This window comes from Engraulis encrasicolus, chromosome 9 (genome assembly GCF_034702125.1).
Source record: "Engraulis encrasicolus isolate BLACKSEA-1 chromosome 9, IST_EnEncr_1.0, whole genome shotgun sequence".
NCBI lineage: Eukaryota > Metazoa > Chordata > Actinopteri > Clupeiformes > Engraulidae > Engraulis > Engraulis encrasicolus.
The window spans coordinates 53,753,062-53,764,194 of record NC_085865.1 but is presented as its reverse complement, the minus strand read 5'-3'; the positions used below and the strand labels follow the sequence as shown (position 1 = coordinate 53,764,194).

General features: G+C 43.5%; 1 protein-coding gene across 1 annotated transcript in view; it reads left to right on the top strand.

Annotated features, from left to right (window-relative positions):
* The first annotated feature begins 1,869 nt into the window (after window positions 1-1,869).
* Window positions 1,870-11,133, top strand: part of ptchd1 (patched domain containing 1) — a 46,069-nt gene continuing 36,805 nt past the window's right edge. Inside the window, exon 1 of the mRNA XM_063207418.1 lies at window positions 1,870-2,217. Within this exon, the coding sequence (XP_063063488.1) occupies window positions 1,870-2,217 (348 nt within the window). The remainder of the gene's footprint in view (window positions 2,218-11,133) is intronic.

Sequence of the window (11,133 nt, the reverse complement as noted above, 5' to 3'; positions counted from 1 at the left end):
CTTGCTTGAATGATTAATTAACTGTGATGAAGAGCAATACACAAAAAAAACTGACACTGATGGATGCAGTGACTGGTAGGATGGCGGTCTGTTTGGCTGGGGAGCAGCCCTGTGGCATAAGATGTTAAACAATAGAGCAACACCTTCACAACACACCATCATGTGAGTTGCTTACATGCGTCACACAACACAATAGAACACATTATCCGAAATATGACAGCCTACGTGTATGGTTTTGCTATTTTTTTCCTTTGATACATTTCACAGACAGACAGATAAACAGATAGACAGATAGGAAGATAAGGTATGTGTGTGTGTGCGGGCTGGGAGCCATGGGAGGTGGTTGTAAGATCACAGGGTTTCAGGTTCGAATCCCACCCATACCTCTCCCAACACCTCCATCCATGGCTGAAGTGACCAAAAGCAAGGCACCTGATCCTACATTGCTCCAGACAGGGACTGTAACAAATACCAAGCAAATAGCTGAAAGTCGCTTTGGATAGAAGCGTCACAAGTGAAATGTAATGTGTGTTTGAATGTGTGTGTGTGTGTGTGTGTGTGTGTGTGTGTGTGTGTGTGTGTGTGTGTGTGTATGTGTGTGTGTGTGTGTGTGTGTGTGTGTGTGTGTGTGAGAGAGAGAGAGAGAGAGAGAGAGAGAGAGAGAGAGAGAGAGAGAGAGAGAGAGAGAGAGAGGAGACAGAGCGTATGAGCTTGTGTGCATCATGAGAGAGAGAGAGAGAGAGAGAGAGAGAGAGAGAGAGAGAGAGAGAGAGAGAGAGAGAGAGAGAGAGAGAGAGAGAGAGAGAGAGAGAGACACAGAGAGAGAGAGAGAGAGAGAGAGAGATGTACTAGTCACTAGACGCACAGAGTGGAATAGCAGACACGTAGAGCAAAGCATACGAAGATAAGCGGCGCTGATTCTTAGGTGTTCATCGGCAGAAGCTTCCCAGCCTCTCAAGAAACCTGCGAACGAGCATTTAAGACAACGACTACAGTATGCTCGCAACAGTGGAGCCGGTAACACCGGGATTTGCCTCCCTCTCACCAGTACAGGATATACGCTTATGGAGACAACAGAGCCTTTCCAACTGGTCAGGATGAACTCGCGTTTGAAAGCTTCGGTTATCCATTCAGCCAAAACAAGACACCAGAGATGGCAGAGATGAGATAAGCTTTAACACTTCCGAACCAAATGAAATACACAAAACTATATTTGTGTATTGACTGCGTAAAAAGATAACGAGTCACTTCTGATAGAAGACTGTTTTGAATCTGTACGTCGATTTCAAGTTTGGTGAATGGGGACGTTATGGCGAATCATGCCTGGCTTTTAAAACATCAACTGAAGTGATAAAGAAAACAGCCAAGAAAGTTAGGCTATTATGTTTTGCCTGCCGTTTTAATAGGAAAATCGTCTCTAACAACAGTACATATTTTTTGGATGAATTGCTCTTCAAATCGAAATGCGTTTTCATGCTTTGTCTTTCTTAGGCTGTGTTTTCCCCTCAGTACGGGAGGGATAAGCAGTTAAAATTGGAGGCATCGGAGAACATCTCAGTAATATGACTTAGCTCTTTTTAATTTGAATGTACGACGTGCTCTCCTTGGGCTCACCCGGGACCGTAAATCCCCCGTGCGCGTCTGACCATGCATCACAGGACTTGACAGCTTCACAAACTCACTTTGACAAGTGGTTTTTAATGGAAAATTAATAGGAAAGACACACCGTCTTACTTTCTGACATCTAAAACAATCCACATCTCTCATGGATTTCCATCCCCCGCAACCCTCATGGTGGTGAACGGTCGTTTGGAGAGACTTGGGTCCCGCAGATTTTTCCTTGCCCTAATTCTGTGGATTCACTCTAGGATGTTGCGACAGGTGTTGCACGAAGGTCTCAGGACGTCTTTCCACAAATTGGGCCATTTTGTGGCCAATCACCCTGTCTTCTTCGCCTCTGCCCCCGTGCTCATCTCCATCTTGCTGGGCGCAAGTTTCAGCCGGTACCACATTGAGGAAAACGTGGAGTACCTGTTAGCTCCCAAGCACAGCTTAGCGAAGATCGAGGGGAACTTGGTAGACAGTCTGTTTCCTGCCAACAGATCCAAGCACACGTTATACTCAGACCTGCAGACGCCGGGGAGATACGGTCGTGTCATCATCACCTCACGTAGAGGAAGTATCCTCGAGCCCCAGTACGTCGATTTAGTACTCAAGGTATGAGAAAAACAAATGATGATATTAAGTGATGTAGACGTTTACCTGTCTTTCCCCCATCGTTAGACTAACGGTCAATACTCACTAACTACATAATTTACTTGTCTCAAGTGCCAATAGTCTGAAAGACATGGTGCGTAAAACATTAACACTAGAACTACCAGGATTTTTCTGCCTACCTAGAAGTACCAGAGAGGGGTCATTTGACCCGGCGGCTTTTACCTAATACACTAATCACTCATTTTGTTATGGTAATGAGGCTGTTAGGGGCCGTGTGTGGGCTGAGGGGTGAAGGGGTCACACCTTACAGTGCTAACAGCCAAGACAAACAGGTACAGACAGCTTCTTCCCAAGGGCTGTCAGCCTCCAAAATCACCACAGGTAAATAACAACTTGCATGAAGATATCAGCAGCAAAGACAGATAGCACAGTTTGGCAGACAGTGTGTTACAGTTTTTCTCCATTGGTTTGGCTCATTTCTTGAAACTGAGATGTCATTCTCAAAACATGGACAAATCCCAAAACTAATTTGCAGTTCCTCACAACAGAATGGCATCATTGCTTTCATCAAATTTCAAATGCTTTTGTACATGTCTCAAACATTTATTACATCCTTGCAAATGGCTATGTACAAGTATCCTACAGTTAACACAATCAGCTTACATTTAGTAGAATTTTCAAATGAATGTACCTTGCTGATCTATCCCAATTGGTTGATTCTCAGTGTAATGGTTGTCCTGAAAACATGTCAGCACATTTTCTTCATACAAGTCATCAATGAACGTGTGAATGTCCCATGTGATCATGACGAATCATATGACTGCAACCAGATAATGGTTGAATTACAGTTTTTCTCCATTGGTTTGGCTCATTTCTTGAAACTGAGATGACATTCCTATAACCATTGGGTCATTAGGCCAAACATTCTTACACTTCTGCACAACAGTCCAGATAACTAGCAAAATTTCATATACCTCCCAAAACACCTCATTCTTGCATCAGCACTAAACCGTCTCACATATAAATAGTCAGTACCATCAAAATGGCATAGATCCTTCTCAATTGCTTTGGCTCATTTCCATTCATTTAGTCCTTCTGTCAAAATAAACTGGATGGTTCAGCATAACTACATGGATCCTCATCACTCGCTCATATCACCCCAAAAACAGTTTACCCATGTGTCAAAACTAAATTTCTTCCCCACATATATCATCAGTACCCCCAAAATACATTGTCCCTTTGACATTGTGTAAGCACTGCTAGTCAAAATGGTTAGGTGTTTTATCTACGTTCAGCTAACAGATTTCGACTATGTATAAAAATGAAAAAGTGAGTGAAACCATTGAAGTTTGACAACACAGATAATTTACCAAGGACATTTATCAGTAACTTTCTTTACTGTAAATTCATATAGGCCTACAGAAAGTAATGCCCATATATCACAGGTTTCTCATGGGTTTGGCTCATTTCTCAAAACAGAGATAACATTCTCAAAATAACATGGAGAAATGCCAAAGCAACTAGCAATTGTTCAAAACAGAATGTCGTTTGAAAAAATGTCATGAAATTAGCCAAATAACAGAGGAAACTGTAGTATACACAGTTGTAAAATTATTTTCTACTAGCTAGTAAAGTTACAATACCATCTGACCTGTTGAACACTGTCATGAATTTACTATGTAATGAAATTCTTAAAATATGATGTCCTTGACTGTTTTGGGAATTGCGTAGACCACTTTGCATATCATGACTTACACAATGAAATAATGCTGACGTGTTTTGGAGAGGGCAACCATTAGACTGAGAATTGTCTAATTCGTTTAGATAAGCAAGGTCAATTTATTTGGAAAATGTGCTAAATGTATGCTGAATGTGTCAACTGAAGGGTATTTGTACATATCCATCTGCAGAGATGTACTAAACATTTGAGACATGTACAAAGCATTTGATATCTGATGAAATCAAAGAAAAATGCCATTCTGTTTTGGGAAATTGCAAGTTGGTTTGGGGATTTGTCCGTGTTGTTTTGAGAATGTCATCTCAGTTTCGAGAGATTAGCCAAACCAATCGAGAAAAACTGTAACGTGTGAATCTCCCATGCCCTGTGACCATAACGACTCATGTGAATGCAACCTGGCCTGTTAGATGGATAAATACCAGTGCATGTGGACTACTGCTTCATTTCCCTCAATCATTTTGTGGTGAAAGAAGCTCCTCTCCAAGGAACGAAGATGCAGAGATACAGCACTCAACAGGCATTGGAAATGATACACACACGCACACACGCACGCACACACACACACACACACACACACACACACACACACACACACACACACACACACACACACACACACACACACACACACACACACACACACACACACACACACACACACACACACACTCTCTGTGTCTCAAGTGAAAGCTGTGAGCTGCTAACAGCCACATTTCCACAACAAAAAGAGTGTCCGCAGGGGGTCCAAAGGGTCAAATGACCCTCTTGTGGGGCTTTTAGGTAAAAAGGTCAATTGACCCCTCCGTGGTAGTTCTAGTGTTAAACAGAAAATTGCAATCGACAGGACACGACGGGAACATCTATCTAATTTTGTCTCGTAATGATTTGAATGGCTACAATCAATTACACCCACCTGCTGTTTACATACTGGAGACTGGAAATAGCCTTGTTTGAAACACCATTAGTTGATGAATCACGTGTTGCACTCTATCCTCAGTCAGACTTTGCCAAGTAACTGTCATGTTTCCCAAATGACCCCTATATTTTACTTCTGATTTCATGGTGCTCTGTAAGCTACTTGTGCTGTTAGGCACACGTCTCAATAGTAGAAAATTCAAATTGGTCACATCATCTCTCCCCTCTATCATTGTGTGTGTGTGTGTGTGTGTGTGTGTGTGTGTGTGTGTGTGTGTGTGTGTGTGTGTGTGTGTGTGTGTGTGTGTGTGTGTGTGTGTGTGTGTGTGTGTGGTGTATATGTCTTGAAGTGCCTGAGGTGTGTGCAGGGAGCCCCTAGGCTACAGGTTGCTGTAGCCCCCCTCGAAATGTCCTATTTCCAAGATAGGAAATAAGGGTGACATGTATTAACAAAATTAATAACTATGTACTATGTACTATGTAAATCGATTGTTACATTACTGTATCCTTGTCACAATTACATAATTATTGAAATGTTCACTCCTTTGGCCAATCGGGGGCCCCTGGCAGGTGGGGGGGCCATAGGCTGCAGCCATATCTAGCCTGTGGGTTAATCCGTTCGTGTGTGTGTGTGTGTGTGTGTGTGTGTGTGTGTGTGTGTGTGTGTGTGTGTGTGTGTGTGTGTGTGTGTGTGTGTGTGTGTGTGTGTGTGTGTGTGTGTGCTTGCTTGTGTGCATGCATGTGTATGTGTGTATGTGTATGTGTGTGTGTAATGGATTGAGTTGCCGTTTTCCTCCCACCACTCTACCATCAATTGGAAAGAAACTGTTGCAGTACACCACTATGACAGTGCACATGACCTTTAGTAATACATTACAACTTGGTCATTGCCATTCTGGTAACAGCTAATTTATCAGCAGGATCCGTGTCTTACTGAGTATAAGATATAAGATATGAGATAAAGAAGTGGGAAGTGTCTTGGGAGACAATGTACAGTATGGCCTACTTTTCTGGGTTTCCTCGACCGCATCTTCCTTCCTCCCCACACACCTTGAGATGTCTTATGCCACAATTGAGAAATGAGCCTGAATGACCCAGACTCTCCCTCTCTCCATCCCATATAGAGACTCCAGAGGCGGACATCTCTCTCTGTGTGTTCGGAAAAAAGAAATCCTGGCCCGTATTTTATATTTCATTACATTTAGTGGATGCTTTTATCCACAGTGACTTATAGATATTGCAGGGTATTGGTTACAGTCACTAGAGCAGTGTAGGGATAGGTGCCTTGCTCTAGGGCACTTCAGCCATGGAGGGAGGAAGGGATTGGTGAAGGCTGGTAATTGAACCTGCCACTCTGACCCGCAGTCCAACTCCCTAACCATTCAACCACGGCTGCCCAGGTAGAAAACCTGGCTCATATTTGTCCACTCTTCAAGCCAATTCACTCATCCAGTTCATCCAAGCAAGGTAGATTAATTAAACTCTAAACTTAAGATTGTCCTGTGTTATGAATTTTGTGTCATCGGAATGGCCTTGACTAAGCCGCAATGTAGCCTATTACTAACAGCTGTGTAATGTTGCACTCGTGTGGTATGGTAGTAAAGTCTCTGCGTAGTGTTGTAGTGGTGTAGTAGGGTAGTTAAGTCTATTCAACAACAGTGTTCCGCAGGTACCGGCACACATTATAATTCTACTTAGTGAAATGTGCTTTGTTCAGAGCACATTAGCTTACAGATATGTAGTAAATGGAAGGCCTTTACTTTTGCCCACCTCTGATCTAGAATCAGTCCGTGTGGCTAACCTGTCATTCATTGTGGAATACACCCAGAGCATCCTGAAGTACACCTGAGAAATATCCCAATAATAACACCTACACTATAAACTATATAATATCTCAATAGGCATATGAATATGATTGTTCATGTAAGTGTGGCTGAGGTCATACCTCAGGGAAAACTGTCGACCTCACAAAAATATCGACCTCAGATTATATTTATCGTTCATTAGTGGGGCCCAGTGTTGTTCAAAAAACATATTGTTTGCTTTCTACAGCCATTCATATCCAGCATCAGTTTATAACGGCTTGTCACTGGTCAAGTCACCACTTCGTTTTTTGTAGACTAGCTAGCCATTATACAAATGAGAGTAAATGATCTTTTCGGCTGAAACAGACAGGCTAACTCTTTTATGTTGTTGTTATGCCACAGTGGAAACATAAACAACCTACTGCTGGCACTAGGTTGTTTACAGAGTGATTCAACCTCCTATTGTAAGAAAAGAAAATAAAAGAAAAGAAAAGAAAAGAAAAGAAAATTGCAGAAAATTGTGATGAGCTGTCTCTAGGAACGTAAAGCAACCGTCTCTGTGGATTACAGCCACTGTTGTTTATCTCACCTGTCATCTCCGAGTACGAACAGCTACGTGGCACAATCGGGACATGTGGGGAAATGGAAAAGTAACCAAGGTCCCCTTTAATGAGATTGCAAAAAAAAAGACAGACAATTGTAGGAAATTGCAGCGAGGCATTTCTACGCAAAAATAAAAAATAGAACGCAGTCACAGTCACTGTGGAACACAGTCAGGTTATTTCACATGTCATCTGCAGAGTACAAAAAGCTACACGCAATCAGGACATTTAGGGAAATAGAAAAGTATCCAAGGTCTCCTAAGAAAAGGCAGAAAATTGTTGGAAATTGCGTCAGGCTGTGCTTTTGCAAGAAATATATATATTTTTTTGGATGACAGCCTTGCTGCTCACTGTTTAGCTCTCATGTCATGTTTGCGCACAAAAAGCTACATGGCACAATCAGGACATGTGGGTCAATAGAACATTAAGAAGGCAGAGAATGCGCACACATCAGTGGCACAGGTGCTGGACAAAATAAAATAACAGAAGTAAATGATCAATGTCCGCAACACTGTTAATGCTCCCAGTTGTTTAATGGCACCATTTAACAACTGGGTTCCATTAAACAACTGGGAGCATTAACAGTGTTGCGGACATTTATCAGTTACTTCCATTGAAAATTATACACGGCCCTTTTTAATTGATGGCATCATTATTAATTTGATGGTTTCATACTACTATACATACAGAAAAGACCTGAATGGAACAATTATCGAATGGTAGAAAAATGAAGACCTGTCCAAGGTCACCTTTTTCTCCAATGGATGACACCGTCCGCATCAGCACATAACCATTTGCCTTAAGGCAAGGCCAGGCTCTGGGCTGTTACTGTAATTTGAACACGCTAATGGGATTTCATTGTCACAATTTTTGATTAAGCACAATGTTAGAAATGTGTGTGTGTGTGTGTGTGTATGTGTGTGTGTGTGTGTGTGTGTGTGTGTGTGTGTGTGTGTGTGTGTGTGTGTGTGTGTGTGTGTGTGTGTGTGTGTGTGTGCGTGCGTGTGTGTGAGAGCGAGAGTGGAAGAAAGAGAGAGAGCGTGCATGCGAGAGAGAGAGAGCTTTTGGTTTTCCACTGCAATCGTGTACCTTGACCATTTAATTGATGTCAATGAAGATCCTTGATTTTTTTGTAACTATTTTGATGAAATGCAGAGTTACAGTAGTGTGCCCTTTGGCTTTGTGTGTCATTTACTTTGACCATTAATGGATGGCAATGAGAATCCATTTCTGTTTTTTTCATTTCTCTGTGACTCTCGTTTCCAACCTCTACTGAACTTCTGAGGGCAGGCAATTAGCAACCTTAATTATGTGAGAGTGTGTTTGTGGCTTTGTGAGTTCATACTGCGTGTGTGTGTGTGTGTGTCTGTGTGTGTGTGTGTGTGTGTGTGTGTGTGTGTGTGTGTGTGTGTGTGTGTGTGTGTGTGTGTGTGTGTGTGTGTGTGTGTGTGTGTGTGTGTGTGTGTGTGTGTGTGTGTGTGTGTCTGATTCTATTATGTGTGCAGGTGTCAGGGATGTAGATGCACATCTCTCTCTCTCTCTCTCTCTCTCTCTCTCTCTCTCTCTCTCTCTCTCTCTCTCTCTCTCTCTCTCTCTCTCTCTCTCTCTCTCTCTCTCTCTCTCTCTCTCTCTCTCTGTGTATGTGTGTTTAATTCCATCCATCCATCTTATGTGATATGCTTTTATCCCTCCCCCCATGGGAGAGAGAGAGTGAGAGAGAGAGAGTGTGTTTGTGTGTGTGTGTGTGTGATTGTGTGTATGTGTGTGTGTGTGTGTGTGTGTGTGTGTGTGTGTACATGTGACATTTGTGCGCTCCTTTTGAGAGCTTAGGGGGCCTGCGTGAGCAGTGGGGGCTCTGGTGTGTGTGTGTGTGTGTGTGTGTGTGTGTGTGTGTGTGTGTGTGTGTGTGTGTGTGTGTGTGTGTGTGTGTGTGTGTGTGTGTGTGTGTGTGTGTGTGTGTGTGTGTGAACAGTAGGGGCTCTGGAGAAGACGTCGGCAGGGCTGACTCATCCGGTTCATGTGTGGCTGCTATGTTTCCACTCTACCCACACACACACACACACACACACACACACACACACACACACACACACACACACACCCACGGACCCGCACGTGTGTATACACATATGCCCACACGTGCACGCACGCACGCACACGCACTACTTTACATGTCAGGGACGCACCCGTCACAGAAGAACAGGTTGTGTGTACAGGGCAGCACCTGAGGAAAAGGAAAGCAGTTTTTCAACAACCGTAAGAGAGTAAATGATTAATGTTTAATTTCTTGACATTTTGCAACCACAGTGCTTTCCACTTTTTGTTGTTTACTCTGTGTAAACTCAGTATATTTCCTTAATTGATTTTTAATACAGGAAACAATACCGGTATTCACATTCTGTCTCGTTACATTCTGCCTGCACTTCATCTAAAACCCAATTACCGATGCATACACCATATAGCGTACATGAAGCAGTGGCACACAGTAGGCCTGTGCTAATACAGCGCTCTCAGTTGTTTCAGGTTGTTTAAATCCAGACCGTTTCCTCCATTGATTTGAAATACACCCACTCCATCAAACAATACATATTGCCTCGTTACTGACCTCATGCAAAACTCCAGTACTCAATAACATATAGCCTAGTCTATACAGTCAACACACGCAGGGCCTTGGGTAGCTCTTACCAGGCCCAGGACAAAGTCATCTGAAACCCCCACATTGATGTATGGATGTCAATATCAATGTAATGAGCACCCGATTCGGCCTGTACCCCTCTCCCTGGGCCCGGGACAACTGACCCCTTTGTCCCCTCATGTTGACTTCCCTGAGCACGCGGTTTAGTTGATGGGTCCTTAGCTGATACCTGTGTGGGCGTCCAGGCCGGCCGGGCGCTGATTGCAACACTGGCGTTTAGCTCCGAGGCTGGCTGAGGAGGCAGGCGGGCCGGGCCGAGCACGCTCACTCATCCCCATTAGCGGCCTGGTGGAGTCCTCCAAAGGTATAATCCACCAAACGGACGTCACTAATGTGGAGCGTGATTCACCCTACGCAGGCTTGGTGATCGACAGCCAGGAGAGGGAGAGAGAGAGAGATTGTCGGCCGGAGGAGGGAGAAAAAGTAAGGGAGAGAGAGTATAGAGGGAGAAAGATAGATTAGGAGAGAAACAAAGAGAGACAGAGGAGTATAGAGGAACAAAGAGATGCAGAAAGAGAGTGAGAGAGAATGGACCGGAAGCCAAACTCTGACTACCCACTCAGCTACTAAAAACCTATACACCGACCGGCCGGCTTCCATGTTGCCTGGCAACCACAGCCTCTTTGAGTCACACAGTCAGTCACCATTGAGTTTCTTTGCAAAATGATGTAATGATTTGGTCTTCTCTCGCCTACTTTGACAGCCTGCTGTTTTCATTTTGGACTACTTCAGTAAGCATGGGCAATGTCATGGAATTCTTTGGCACTATTTGTCATACTCTACAACCTTTCAAACGTGCAAACAGGAAAATGGCTGCACGGTATTTTCATGTAAATGTCATGCCTCGGAATCAATCTCTGCCTCTGCTCTGTTTAATGTCGAATGGGATTGCTTGTCAGTCAAGAATTTCCACCTGTTTGTCATTTCTTATACCTTGTCTCATTCGTCGTCTTCCTCATTCCTTGGGCCGCTGTGGCCTAATATAATGGTTAGGGAGGTGGTCTTCAGATCAGAGGATCGCAGCTTCAAATCCCATCCTCACGTCTACCTACACCACCTGCCATGGCTGGAGTGCCCAGAGTATTTTTCCAGAGAGCTTGTCTGCTGACAACAAATGAAAACACATAAAAGAAAAAGTCATTAAAATGAGAAAGTGTCTCT